General features: G+C 40.2%; 1 protein-coding gene across 11 annotated transcripts in view; it reads left to right on the plus strand.

Annotated features, from left to right (window-relative positions):
- The first annotated feature begins 3,661 nt into the window (after positions 1-3,661).
- The window catches only part of birc6 (baculoviral IAP repeat containing 6), a 136,251-nt gene continuing 124,128 nt past the window's right edge, over positions 3,662-15,784 (plus strand). For all 11 annotated transcript variants that reach the window (XM_022765140.1, XM_022765149.1, XM_022765143.1 and 8 more), the window contains exons 1-3: positions 3,662-4,085; positions 9,037-9,218; positions 14,234-14,371. In XM_022765140.1, the coding sequence (XP_022620861.1) occupies positions 3,875-4,085; positions 9,037-9,218; positions 14,234-14,371 (531 nt within the window). In that variant the 5' untranslated portion in view covers positions 3,662-3,874. The remainder of the gene's footprint in view (positions 4,086-9,036; positions 9,219-14,233; positions 14,372-15,784) is intronic.

Raw genomic sequence — 15,784 nt, forward strand, 5'->3', positions numbered from 1 at the left:
TGTGGACAAGGCCAATGAGTTCAACCTGTTCTACAACAGGTTTGACACAGCTTCACCTCTTCTCTCTCCCATTGCTTCAGCTGCAGCTTCTCCTACGGCATCTCCTTCACAACCTGACACTACAGCTGCAACTCCCTCCACACTGGGGTCAAGTCTCCTGTCCTTTACAGCTCAAGGGGCTACGTCCTGCAAAGGCAACAGGCAGATGATGTGTGTCCGAGGCTGTCGAAGGACTGTGCAGCCCAGCTGGCTGAGCCTCTCCAGAGGATCTTTAACTTAAGCCTACAAACAGGGAGGGTCCTGGTCCAGTGGAAAACATCATGTCTTGTTCCGGTACTTTAAGTAGGATGACCAGCTGAGATAAATGGCTACAGACCGATAGCCCTCACATCACACATCATGATGACCCTGGAGCGGCTGTTTCTCCAGGCCACACGCACTAGACCCCCTACAGTTTGCCTTCAAAGAACAGTGGATGATGCCGTCTTTTACATGCTCCACCGGGCCCATTCTAACTTGGATGAGCCAGGTAGTTATATAAGGATTATGTTATTTGATTTTTTCAAGTGCATTTAACACCATCCAACCCGCCATTCTTAAAGACAAGCTGAAAGGGATGGAGGCTGATCCCTGCTTCACATCCTAGATTGTGGATTACCTGACAATACAACCACAATATGTCAGCCTGAGTAACTGTGTCTCAGGGCTGTCCCAGCTGCACTGGGGCTCCACAGGGGACTGTTCTGGCTCCATTCCTGTCCACCCTGTATACGGCCGACTTTAAATACAAGTGTTAGTCCTGCCACATCCAATACTCGGATGACACAGCTATTGTGGCGCGTATCAGGAACGGACAGGAAGAGGAGTACAGGGATCTGACAGTGGCCTTCAGTAAATGGAGCGACAAGAACTTCCCTCTTCTGAACACCTCCATGACCAAAGAGATGGTCTTGGACTCTCGGAGGTCTTGGCCCACCCTTCAGCCAGTCAACATTCAAGGGAAGGACATTGAGGTGGTCCACACTAATAAATACCTTGGTGTGCACCTGGACAGTAACTTGGATTGGTCCCTGAACACGGATGCTATCTACCACAAGGAGTAGAGCCGTTCTTTTTCCTCAGGAAGCTGAGGTCCTTTGACGTCTGCAGTGAAATACTGCACATGTCAGTGGTGGCCAGTGTACTCTTTTAAGCTGCAGTCTGCTGGGGCAGCAGCATGTCAGACATGAGCACAAAGAAAATGGACAAGCTGGTCAAAAAGGCTGGGTCTGTGGCTTGGCAGGAGTCTGGACTCACTCAAGACTGTTGTGGCGAGACGCATGCAATCTATCTATCTATCTATCTATCTATCTATCTATCTATCTATCTATCTATCTATCTATCTATCTATCTACCTGTCTATGTGTCAGGGCCCGGGTAGTTTTGTAATATATTTTGGTAGGTTTAGCGTTTGTGTCTTGTCTACTTCCTGTTTTATTTTGATGTGTGTTCTTCCTTGTACTGTCTAACTTCCTTCCCTCCTGTTGATTGCCTCCCTTCCTCTAATGTGATACACCTGTGTCTCATTATCATTCAGTGTATATATGTGGTGAGATTTTTCCCTTCTGTGCCAGATCGTCTTGTCGGATTCCTGTCAGCGGTCCAGTGTCTGTTTCACGTATATATCTATATCTATAGCCCTTGTGTATTTGACCCGTTTTGCCTTTTGGATACCGAGTACTCGCCTAGTGATTTTGTACCTCTGCCCTGTGGATTGGATTTCCTGGTATTTTTGAAATTGGACTGAATTAAACGACTTCCGAACTCTCCTTCTCTTTGTCCCTGCCTCTGCATTTTGAGTCCTACTGTTCTGTGTCTGATACTATGTACATACCCTAACAGAAGTTGATCTGCAATAAAGCTATACCACTATATCCCCATATAGACAATAGCTTCTAAGATCAAAAATTTATTACCTACCTTACCTTTTTGAAACTCTTATTTTGAAAGTGTCTTCCATGTTTTGCAGTATAAATTGCATAAGGTTTTGTACAACAGAGCCAATAATTCCCTCTTACCATGTTGAGACTTTTATTTTGAAGGTTAATCCAAATCGTGGCGATGCTGTTTCTGTCAATATGTGTATGTGTGTGTGTGTGTGTGTGTGTGTGTGTGTGTGTGTGTGTGTGTGTGTGTGTGTGTGTGTAAGAGAGAGAGTCTGGCTGTTGAAGACACAGAGCTCATAAAAATCTATGGGAGGAATGGGTCAGCAAACCTCTCAAACTCCTGCCATTGAGTACAAAACAGTACACAATATGAGCAAAATTATCACATGGTCAGTGCCACAAGACTCTCCTGAACACCTCCATGTGGTTTTGGTGTTTCTGGAGGCAAAAATGTAGAAATAGGAGCGAGTTACAAAAAAGGATCAGTTCTGGTTTTCTCCTGAAATCCACGCCTGAATTTGTATTGCAGTCCATGGGACAGATGGAGGGTACTCCCATCAGTTTAGAGGTGACAGTTTAAATTCTGTTAGTCTCTGCTAAGGTAGTCACTTTATATGAAACAGGACAAATTTGTCTACTAATGAGGAAGAAATGATGTGTCAAGATTGAAATGTGTGGCTGTAAGGACGAGTTACACAGATTTTTGTCAGACAAATTTTAGAGCTTCTCCCACTCTAGTGATGATGTCATCCACTCTAGCCCTGAAAATTCAGTGCAATACACACCCATTATTAACTAAAGAATGATCTGAAAAAAGCATGAAACTATAACTGTTATAATTCAAAAACTGTACGAGATGTCAAAAACTTGAAAACAAGTTTAATAGCTGAATGTCTTGTGAACATTTTAAAGTTTGAATGAAGTCTGTAGCTGAAGGTATGCTGAAGTAGATGAAGTTTAAAGAGGCAAAAAATTCAAGGATTTGAACTTTCTCTCCATTAATCTGAATGGCAAAAAAATTGCAGAAAAAGTGTAAAATTTCGAATATTAAGAATAGTAGAAAAAATTATAATACATCCAATAATCTACAGAACAAGCTCAATATGTTGGTAGTTGAATGGTTTTTGTACGAAAAAGTATGGAGTAGTTAGCGACCGTAGAAAGGCGGAAGAAGTAAGAATAAAATATAAAGATTTGAATAACAATGTGTGAATGCTGCAGTATTCACACTAATAATAATAATAATAATAAAGATTTGAATAACAATAATGTGAATGCCACAGCAACCCCTAGGGCATAAATAATCTATCTATCTATCTATCTATCTATCTATCTATCGCAAGCACATAATTATCAACTTTATAATCACATTCAAGCAGAAAATTAATTTAACCTATCAAATTAAAAAAATGTTTAGGGAACGTATTCCAAATATTTTCTTTTTTCCTTCATCAAATTAGTTAACAATTTCATTTTGAAAGTATTATTTAACATATCAAAACTTAGTACCTCCAGACCACCATTTCTTTTACTGTTGCATAACGAATCTTTTTTTAGATAATGACATCTGTTCCCGCGAATGAAATCAAACAAAACATTATGTAATTGCTGTTGATGTTTGTTGCAGAACTATCATTTTGTTGTTCCTATTATTTTGTCCATCCGTTTGTTCTCACTTGCAATTCGTGTTATCGCGGGAGGTAGCGGAGACATACGCTAGCTCCGTGTACCTATCGTGTAACTGACATAGAGCCCAGCCTGGAGTTCCTTAGCGCTGATGGTGAATAGCCACTGCTGCGGTAACGGGCGGAGGAGAAGAAGCCGCAGAAGGAGTCAGGAGTGGCAGCGGAGTGATAATTCGGAGCTGGTCTTTTAGATTTAGAAGTATTGCGTGTATCATCGGACCATCACAAACCCCAAAAAGGAAGGGAAGGGAAAAATAAGGAAAGATGGCGGCCGCGGCCTCGCCGGGCTCCGGCTCGTCCACCTCCTCAGACTGGATTGTACTGAGAGACGGTTGCCTGCGTTGCGACGAGGAGGGCCTGCGAAGCCTTTCCTACCACCCGGCCCTGAACGCTATCTTGGCCGTTACCAGCCGCGGCAGTATCAAAGTTATTGACGGCACTTCGGGGGCCATTCTCCAGGCTTCAGCCTTGCACGGTATGTACCAGAGCCCAGTATAAGGCCCTAACACCAATAGTTTCTGTTTTGACAAACCAACCACTGATTGTCAACAGACACTAAACACGACACAGGCTGAGTCGTAATCTTAGCTAGCTAACGTTAGCTGTTCCTAGCAAGTTATATTCAGGCCTAACACCAGTTTGATTATGTGTCAGACAGGATCCGTTCAGTTGGTCTGTTCTGCTTGTGCTAAAACACAGTATTCGGACATTGATCTGTTTTAGGCTAAATTTAAAATAGTGCTTCTTTAGCGCCAATGTTTTACTGTTTATCACATTTGCAACATGACATATCTACCATGCAAGCTAATAGCTAGCTAGATAACTTAGCACAATGCTAGTCAGCCGGGCAACCTTCCTTGTCAGTTTCCTATTTTCTAGTGGTCAGTCACGATAACGATACGTCGTTATAAGTGCGGTTCATATGTTGGTCACTTGGAGTAGCACACCTACTGTTGCTTTGTTAATGTAGTACAATGTGTTAATGTAAATTGCTGTTATAGCCATAAAGCTAGTTGGCGGCTCTAGCTGCTTGTGCGCACCGTCATTTGGAGGCATTGGTGTGATGTTGAAAGTAAACTGACTTGATGTTGTAGAATTGGTGTACTGGGGCCTTTTTCCGCTTGCTGGGCTGACATGGATAATTTAGTCAAATAACCAGCTGAACACTTGTGTTGTTGGTGTTGCATGTAAGCACGTTATGTTCTGTCACGATGAACGTACAGGACATAAAGTTTCTGCAAGAGTTTGCAATATATTTATCAAGCTGTGCTCCACACTTACCTGATAACTGCACCGTTGATGGTTGTCCTCCTTGTTCACACATAGTAGCAGGTGTCATAGAGTTTATAAGAAAGAGAATTACATGAATACACTTGGGTTGGGTGGGCTGGCTTATAGACAGTAGTTTGGTACGAGTTGTTTACATCTTAAATTCTGTTAATCAGTTGATGGCTGTCTGGTCTTTCACTCTGACGTTTATTACTGAATAAAAGTCATACACTTTAACATTTATTAAAGCAACACAGATTTTCATGAGCATTTGTTTCCATATGAAGCATTTATGGTGACCTAGTTTTTGTGAGTGGGGCTGTTAACTGTAAACAGTATTTAACAGTATTTACTACACATGCAGTCTCTCACATAAATACTGTAAAGTTGCAAAACTGCATTATTTAGCATTGGCCATTGTGTTTGAAATGCTGCAGCCCATCTGAAGAGTGTTTCAAATGACTGAAGATCAAGCCTTTTTTGGGAAGTCTGGCTTTCAGGAGATAGACACCTCTTCGTCTTACAACCACCATCATCATCGACCATAGGCTGTCATGATTTAATTAATTTCAGTTAATTTTCAGCTGAGGCTCTCTGTGTCTGTCACCATCAGATGTCTGTTAGTTGTTAGAAGGTTCAGCCCAGTTGATGTCATATCCAGATCCGTTTTGGGAAAAATGGTGGCAAAAATTGGTACTTTGCTGTCTATATGCCTGACATAATGTTTGGATGGTTGAATGGTTTTCAGTTCTGATTTTTGTTGAATTTACATGGTATACTTTTTCTCCTTTGAAAAAACAACATTATGGTCATAGCCTTTATGGCATATTTACTCCTCTTCTATGCCCACTGAGTTCATGTTCCAAAATTACCCAGCAGATGGAAATCTGTCAGACAGTGTAAGTTTGCTGTCAGATTGGCGTGAGTGCTTCAGCTCCTCTGCTAACCATGCTCACAGAGCACAGCAGCTGATACATGAAATCACTGACTATGGGCAAATTGAATATTACTGCTTCAGAGAAAACCAGCAATTTGTTATTAAATCAGAAACAATTTGGATATGTGCTTGTAATATATTCCCTGCTTTGCATGCTAATTACCAGCTGTGACAGTGGCTGGTATTATTTTCACCTTGACTGTGTGTGTGTGTGTGTGTGTGTGTGTGTGCGCGGGCATGTGTGGGCGTGTGCGTGCATGGTCATGACAAAATGTGGTCCTGGAGTGGAGACACCTACTGTAGCAGCAACTACCACAGAGGTGGTTTTGAGTACTTTGGCAGTTTTTATTAGTGTTGTTCACACTCTGCAAACCGTTTAACCATTAACTGACAATAAGAACTTAGATTAACATTATCAGTTGAACAGTTAAAATATCCTGGGACATCAGTACCATCTGAGCAGGTATTATCCGCTGCAGGTCTCAGAGCTAACAGACTATGGACCAGACTAACCCCACAGCATGTCCGCATGTTGCTTGCTATCTCTGAATAAAAACCAGTAGACAGTAGACTCTGCTCTGCAGAGGACTGACCTAGGTTGTGCCTGTTGATTTTATTTTGAGGTCTGAAAAATGCAACTTCACAGTGTGTTTTTGTTTTGTTGATCTGTTTTTGTTCATTATAAAGTGTGGCTTGGTTAACAGTTAATGGTCTGTGAACTATCTGTCAGAAAAAAAATTCTAAATGATCACCCCAGTTTATATGTCTGTCTGTCTGAGGACAGATTCTGTCAACATTATAGTGTCACAAAACTTTACAGATGTGAAGTTGAGATCAACATGAAGGTTGAGTTCAACCATGGGTGTGTGACCGTCATGTAATTTTGTAATAATGACTACATGAATAGGGTAGATTGGGGAGGGTTTTTAACATTTTTGACATTTCTCTCTGTATCTTTTAAGTCTGTGTGTTCACAGTTTAATTCAAACTAGTTACATGTGTCTGCTGTTAAATGGTGTAGGTGTTATCTCTGCAACACAAACAGAAAATGTGTGGTTTAGTCTCAAATACAAGGAGTGAAATGTTACAATTTCCCTCATAGTCTGGGTTAGCTGTAACATTATGATACAAGGATTATGACAAAAACTTGATATTTATAGCTTTTTATTCAACACTCGTGTGTCTGTGTATTGTTGTTACAACTATCACAGACTCTTGTAGACATGAACTAGCTTACTTTAAGTTTGAAGAGTTTAACTACAAAGCAGGCAGTACTATTACAAAAATAAATAAAGTAAAAAAAAAAAACCCCAAAAAACAAAAAACCTTTTTACATCCAAAATTAGTTTTTCCTTCCAAAACATCCAAAATCTGTGTCTGTCACAGGGGGCTACTTACTCACATGTGGAATAAGGACTAAACTGAGCAGTTATAGAGTTAATCGGGTGATTCAGAATTTTTCCTGATTGGAGTTGGAGATTGGAAATTGGAAGTGTTACAACTGACCTGTGTTACAACCATCCCCGGTCTCCCCTACACTGACAAAAATAAATACAAAATTCAAAATACATAGTTGAATATGCTCATCATATGAACATTCGTAGATCTAGACCGAGTCTAGTAATGAGCCAGCTGAATCTCTGTGTCTGTTCTGATCCTGACAGTGTGCCTCAACTCTCACTGTAAAAGGACTAGTTCTGTGTAGCTACAGAGAACAGAGCAAATATCATTTCATCAAAAAAATTGATTTAAATCCAGAAGTTCTATTAAACCATCAGGATCTACAGGGTTAAAAATGTGTGTTCAGTAACTGCTTAATGATGTCACCTCCCCTCGGATCAAGACTCTTGTTAAACCTATGAACCTGAATGTAGGTGGGGCAGAATTTCTTCTGAATGAATCTTTCTACACATCCAGACTTAGATTTGATGCCATCTCTTTTTTATGATGATTTTGACATTTTTTGGATCCTTGACTGAAGTTTCCTCTGACAAGCTCACTGCTGAAAAGGACTTCATGTTAACAGGCTGTGTGATAGTCGCTGTGATATCCAGGACCACAGGGTATTTTGTAGTACAGAGTCCCAGATGATTACTTGAGTGATCTGCTGTAATATATTGTGAAGAGAAGACAACTTGGCCTCTATATGACCAAGTTTTTGTCAATATTGGAAAAACTGATACAGTAACCGTGATGCTTAGTGCAGATTACTGTTTCCAAATGTCTGATGAAGATGAGAACAAGTTACTGGTACTCTAATTTAGGAAATATGGAAGATTTATTTTGGCGAAGCATTGCAAAACAGCTTCTTAACAAAAAAGCAACCCACTTCCTTAAATCATGAACTCCAGTTATTAGAAATGCAGAGAGTGTGCCTCAACAGTCGAAGGGCTACACCACAGAGCCACAACGATTTCAGATATTTTCATGCTTGCATAATGTATATGTTTACGTCCAGTACATCTGTTATTAGAGGAATTTACAGGTTGGCTTTTAGCCAGCTCTGCTCTTTACTGTGTACACGTTAAGGATGTGCTGATAGCGTACGTACGGCCCCATGCTGATTTTGAGTGATAACTGTGAATCCTCTGATTGCTAAATGTAAATAATTTATTGTTTGTGATGACAGTTTTGTTTAGTTTTAACATAGTCATAAAATGTATTTATCATCCTACTGTGGCTGTGTTCAATCCCAGAAGTTTTAAACTCAGTACATATGGCAGCCCTCCTAGGGGCAATCATATTGGGTATTGGTAATATCACAAGGTGACAATAGGACGATAAGACTATTGATAAGATCACCCAGTCCCAGTGCACATTTGTTTTTGTTGATCTTAGTATGTGGCATTGATGACGCAACAGTCACTTTTATCTGAGACACTGATTGAATTTGTTTGTGTTCATCATGAAATGATTTGATAAGGCAGCCTATTAAGAGTCATAAATACTCCATTTACCAGTCAGTACCAGTGTGTAAAATGTGTAAAGAGGTATGTAAAACATGACCAGTCAGGTTTGTTAATTAGAACATGTTTGGTTTGATTTGTTTGGTTTAAGATGGCAGAACAAACATGGTGAATACCTTAGGTTTTAAGATAAGAAGATTACACTCCACCAAAGACAAATGGAACTGTCATGGTGTTTTTCAGGCTGCACTTTTGGACCTGTCTTCTCCTTCAAACCTCCTGACATTGTGTGTTGTCCTCTGTTTCTGTCCCAGCTAAACCTGGTGGCCGTGTCAGATGTCAGTACTTTCCTGCAGTGGACAAGGTGCTTTTTGTGGATGACTATGCAGTGGGATGCAGGAAGGACCTGAATGGCATCCTGCTCCTGGACACAGCTCTCCAGCCTCCAGTGGCGAAGCCTGAGGACATGGTTCAGCTGGAGCTGCCGGTGACAGAGGTAAGAGAAGGCTGTGCTGTGGCCGCTTTCCACTATTCACAGACACCAGGAAGCATCCAACAGAGAGGGTTATAGCTGTTGTGGTAATAGCTTTTCCATGCATTTTTTATGTTACACATTAACTATTTCATTGATATAAAATTTACTGAAAATTGAACTGCTTTCAAATGCTTTATTGCTTACACTATAACTGACAACTCATCTCTGGCCCTGTTCACACCTTTCATTAACATGCATCTCAGGTGATCTGATCTGTGAGTTGAGTTGAGTTGAATTGAATCTGTTCACAAGTGGACACTTGAGACACACGCGGAGACACATTCTAATGCAGGGCCTGTTGGGATCTCTTACTCATCAGCTTGCACCTCACATGTCTTTAATTTCATCTCATTTTTCACCTAAAACTTCATTGCTGTAATGAGAGCAGCACAATTAATTTATATATAATCAAAATAGCAATATGGTCCAGTGCAATATCTGAATCATAGGAGCTGTAGTTTTTTTGATGAATGTAAAATGTGTCACATTGTTGAGCATTGTTAGCACCATGAGAGTTGTGGTGCTACAGAGACTCCTCGGCCTACAAATCATATTCTCCAGACCAGTGGCGGCTGCTGGTCTTATAAGGAGGGGAAGCTCATTTTCGGCCTACATCTTAAAATGTGTCCGTTTATTTATATGTGAATTTGCAGAGTGACAGAAGAGAGTTGCCAAACACAACGCTAGTCGTTTTTAACAAAGACAAAGTCGCTGAGGATCAGTAACGTCTCCAGATCAACTCCGAACAACAGAATGAAAAACTTGAAAAATGCTCCGGTGGATGCTTATACTTCAAGATCGCTGATTCGCTCATTTCGCTGTCAATCAAAAAGGGACTCAGCCTCAGACAGATCATCCAATCATCATGCAGAAGCCGAGCGTCCGGGCCAGCCCACTGCCCCATAGACCCCCAGAACGCTGACAGTCAATGGCGGACACAAAGCCCAGCATTTATCCAATGACCGTCTAGTTTCGCTGCAGTGGAACAACCCACTCTGTGCTTCCCCACTGAAGTCAGTAGACGCTCGGCGTCTACACTGTGTAAAGCTCTGTGGCGCTGCGGGGATGAATGAGAAGGAAGTCGTGTCGGTTACCTGTGATAAGTAGCTGATTCTGAACAAAAGATGAACGTGTTCTAGCGCATATTTAGTCAATGAAATGTACACACAACAGTACATATAAGACCACTTATTTTGTTGACATTTTAGGGGAAGCTGAGCTTCCCTTGCAGAGCAATCGCCACTGCTCCAGACATTAAGGAACATGTTTGTTTGGTATAGACCCAGCAAAAATCACATCAACATCATTTTTAGATTTTTTTCAGTGAAAAGGAAATTCAAAAACAATCATTCCAACTAAAATCTTGAATCATATTGCCGAAATAACTGCATTAAGATTTTTTTTATTTTAAAATCTCTGTTTATTACATTTTTTAAATAAGCACACAAAATAAATGTATACATACTTAAAAAACCTCCCATCACATACAAAGTAAGTAGATAAGTAAATCAAATCAATCAGAGCAGATATTTGATATTAGGACAGTACTGCTATCCTATAGGGTTCTCATGGAACTCCAGACCCTCTGCTACATATCCGAGAAAAGTCTCCACATATTACAGAATTTACCAGGTGAGCCTTGCAGTGATGATTTTTTTTGCACATTGTTGAGCCCTAGTTGTAATAAACATTCTGCAAAGGTTAAACATATCATCTGTTTTCATTTAATACTAATACTTGAACTGACACCTGGAGTCCACCTGAAACTGACACTTCAAACCTGATCAGTTCTTCATTTTCTTTTTCTTTAGTTTTTTATCGGCAGCTTAAGGATTTATGAAAGACAATTCCAAATATTTCACTTCACATCTGTTTTGACATTTATACATCACAACAACATGAAGTGCTTCAGGGAAAGAGACAGAAAGCAGGCCAAAAATACAACAACACATTAGAGCTGTCACTTTTTCTAAAAAATAATATCAGATGAATTCGAAATGACCTGCAATTCATTCGAATGCGTCCCCCTCCCCCGCGTACTCACGCCTGCTCCCTCAAAACACCACAACAATTCATTATTTTCGTTAGTTTATTACCATTCTTCCAGCAATCAAATGTTACATTTTTAATGGCTGTATTAAATTGTTTTCTTTATGTCTGTCACTTCTACCTTGCTCTCAATAAAACGTTTTTTAAAAACGTGCCATACTATTCATTCAGTGAAACTCAAAGTCTAAAAGTGCTACAGTAACATAGAACACACAGTAAGACATACAACACGAGGGGGCTCCAATACCTTTCAACTAAAAATGTAGCAAGGTAAAACATGGAACTGATAGTCAAGCCTAACGGTCCCACCTAATTTCTCATATTATTTGCCAGAAGCACAAGTCTATCAACATGATCTGGATCAAGTGCGGCTCTCTTTTTATTAACCATATCACCTGTTGATGATCTGATGTGCTTATAAAGGCTGCAGCCTACATTTGAACAGATCATTACAGCTCAAATATGAACTTTTCACCCCATGTTTGAAAGAATATCCCAATTTCAAATAAAAAGTGACAGCCTTACAATGCATCATCAAGGCATCCATCTCTATTATCTGAGGAAATCTTTTTTACTGAACTTCTCCTTTGCAGTCTCAAAGTCACACTTTATAAGAAAACTTGCACTTTTACTTGTTCTAAAACAAACATAATAAAACAGTAAGATGAAACATGTATCAGGTTCCCTCCTCATTGTCGATATTTGGCAGCCATCCACTTCTGGTACCAACAGCACAGAACGCCTGGGTAATATTCAGGTTGTCTCACTCAAAGTCTTGTGTTTGGGGTCTGATCACGCCGATCCACCTCAACCATATATTGTATGTAAAGTGTGTTGAAATGCATTGAAGTGTGAAGAGGGTAGCACCCGCCCCCCTCAAAATCATCATTTCCTCTTTACATCTGATTTTAAAGTTTGCCTTTTGTCATTATAGAAAAAATGATCAACCTCTTATATGGATCAGAAAGCTTGGGACAGAATCACTGCTATGCAAATGCTGTTTAATCAATTAGCTTATTGTAATGAGGTATTCTGCTTACAGTGTTCATGTTGGGTCTTTACATATTTGACAACATGTGGAACAAGAATAAAAAACTGTTGTAGCCTCCTGCTGCAGCTTTCATATGCTGAGACTCTCTTTTAACTTCTTTGTAAGAGGTTTTTGGATACACAGTGTGTAATGTTAGATGGTGATCTGCCTGTGAAAAATAATTTAGTTATTATAATCATCAGCTATTATTCTGTCATTTGCTGATTTCGGAAAAAAAGACTAATAATCAGTTTGAAACAGTACATATAACCTTCCTGTATTTCAGTAGACTGTCCTTAGAAACATCAATTCAATTCAAAGTCACATCTCTTCCTTCACCCTTTTAATGGTCTATTTGGCCCATTTCCAATGTCCACCCTCACGTTTCACTTAGACATGTGCAGTGAGGATGCATTAATCTGATCACTCAGACCACATTGGGAGGTGGTCTGGGCCACCCGTGGCCAAATTGAAGGACCACCTACCCAACTGATGTCCCCCACCTTAAAATATTTTAAGGTATATCTAAAGTAACCTTAAGGTGGAGCTGTAGAACTTTGGAGTCATATTTTTGTGAGCATGTTCCTGATGTGTTAGTATCTTGTGCAAACATGCTCAAGGATGCACAGGTGACACACTGCTCTGTGATCTACAGTTGGAGGCAGTAACTTAAAATGCAACCAAAAGCCAGTAGATATGGATTTAAGCAATGCATGTTTCAAAGTATGTTAAAATGACTTTTATTAGGAAGAGAATGTATTTAATGTGTTTGTTAGAGCTCAAGGACACTCACAGGGAGCAGAGCTACAAGACACAAGACTGTGAACATAATGTTGTTTGTTTACGTCGTGTACATGGCAGTAAGTGCTGACAAAAAAAACACAATAACACAAAAACCCACAACAATCAATATTCAATAAGAAGAAGAAACAAAGAGTACATTTTGTGCTTACATCACATGCAACTGCTCAAATAAGGATTGTTGTTGTGAAATGTACAAACTGTCCTGACACACCTGATGGTATTAGATATTTTTATTGTTGGATGTGATTCTCAAATCCTACTGTCTCTCCTGGTACAGTTTACAAACCTTGGGTTGTGGCAGATGCCGAGCATTGATCCCATACAGTGTGTCTCAGTTTGTGGGTGCGTGTTTGCATGCGGGTTTGTATTTGTATGTGTTTGTGTGTCAGGGATTTAATCTAGTACTTGTCCTTTTGATTGTGGGTGCTTGACTATTGTTATTACTTGTCTGCCATCCAAGTGATACAGATGAATTGATATTTAGACATAGATACATTGGATAGATCTATTGTCTAACCATACCCAGTTAGTTACTTGTCCTTCAGAGTTGTATGAGCCTGCTACACACTGATCTGTGCCGTTTTCTACTATCCAGCTGTTCTGTTCAGCCACAAAACCACAGTGCTACCTGAGGCTACGTCCACACTACTGCGTTTTCATTTTAAAACTGTTTTAAAATTAAAACAATCTCTGTCCAGACTAACACACCTGAAAACACATACATACATGACCATTCACATACACTGAGCATGTGCGAGCCGGTGTTAACAGGAAGCAGATTGTCTTCTTTGCTGTTGGTTAATCACATAAAATCCTCTGAATGAGGAACAACAAAGACAGCTGCATTGTTAAAATACAGAATGTAAGTGAACAACAGCTGCTTGACACTGACATTTAGGAGCACGTCCAATCACACCGCTGCCTTCATGACCCTCTGACCAAATGAAAACAGATCTGAAATTTGTGACTGCAGACTAAACAGTACATCATACGATGGTGAACGCCATAGTGCAATCAAATATATATATATATATATGTGTGTGTGTGTGTGTTCATCTATAGCTAATGGGTGTGTGTTTGTGTGTGTTAACAGGCCCAGCAGCTGCTGTCAGCCTGTCAGGAAAAGATTGACGTGTCCAACACAGAGGGCTACGAACTCTTTATCACCCAGCTCAAAGAGGGCCTGAAGAATACCTCACATGAGACAGCAGCCAATCACAAAGTGGCCAAGGTAAGTCTGACAGCTGCAGAAAATCTGCTTTTATTTGATTGTGACAACCTGTATGAACAGAGGTCTACCTTTTGTTCTCATGTTAGCTGTGCAGCAGTGACATATCAGGGATTTTAAATGTCACTGCCAGTGTTTCAGCATGTAGGGCGTCGTGTGAGAGGAGGCTGTCAGGGAAGACAAAGATGCTTCCTCACTCTGGTTCATTCTCATAATAATAATTCATTATCACTGTTCCTTTTGATTCTTCTTCTCACTCAGTCCTGCTAGTTCTCTAATATCATGTGGGCAATGATGTGGGGTTAGAGCTGTCTCAGACCTGAAGATTTTTGACCACCTGTATCGTCTGATGCAGCTTGTGTTTAATTATTGTTGACACTGGTTGTCAGTGGTAATTTTACAGGATATAGTTTGTCAAGGTTTTGGATTACATTATATTCTACAGGTTCTGTGGTCCTGGGTTCTTGCCCTGTATTTAAAGTAAAAAGAATAAATACTGACAAAGTATTCCAGGAATGTGATGTATCAAGGTTTCACGCTATGATTATTGGCAGAAATATTACAGCAAATGGTCTCTTCAACTACAACTTAAATTGTGTTAGCACATCAGTCAAACTACAATCACCGTTTTTAGTGTCTACCAGGTCATCAGAGCATTCTTGGGAATATGGGGTGGGGGGTGGAGGGGTGCCAGTATTAACAACTTTGAGAGGATGAAGTTGAACTTTCCTTCTGGTCACAGAAAGAGAAAAAAAACTGCAGCAAACAGAGTCAACTGCCAGAACAACAATCAGGTGAACTCTCTATAAGTCTGATGTCAGTAAATAACAGTAAGCTAAGTGTAAGCAGTGCAGTGCATCACTCTCTGTTTGTCTCTCTGACTGAGCTGGACGGTGCATCTCTGTTTGTGTCTCACCAGCTACTTCCAGGTCTGTTCTGTGACTTTGATTCTGACAAAAGTCAGAGGGAAACACAACTATTTATTATGTTTGATAAACACCAACAGGCAGCAGCGTTTATAAACTGCAGCTTGGGAAAGATTATGCTGTTGTGTGTTCCCCAAAAATGAAACTGTGCTTTCCAGCTGCAGCAGCCTCTGTGGGCATCAGTCCAGATGATATATGGGTGTCATGGCTCCATATAATTTAAAAACAAGACAATGGAAAACTAAGCGGACTTGACTTACTGCACAGTAGTGTTTTATGAAGTTGCCCATCTACTGAGGATGTCCTCTGTCTGTTCTGTCTGATCAGTGAAGTGTTAATGTGTTTCTTCATCAATTATGTTGCTAATATTTGTCAAACACTGAAGATGAGTCTCTGCTGTCTGCTTAATAGGACACAACTTCTCATCTGAACACACACACACACACACACACACACACACACACACACACACACACACACACACACACAC

Source organism: Seriola dumerili, unplaced genomic scaffold (genome assembly GCF_002260705.1).
Source record: "Seriola dumerili isolate Sdu_G_001 unplaced genomic scaffold, Sdu_1.0 BDQW01000665.1, whole genome shotgun sequence".
Lineage (NCBI taxonomy): Eukaryota > Metazoa > Chordata > Actinopteri > Carangiformes > Carangidae > Seriola > Seriola dumerili.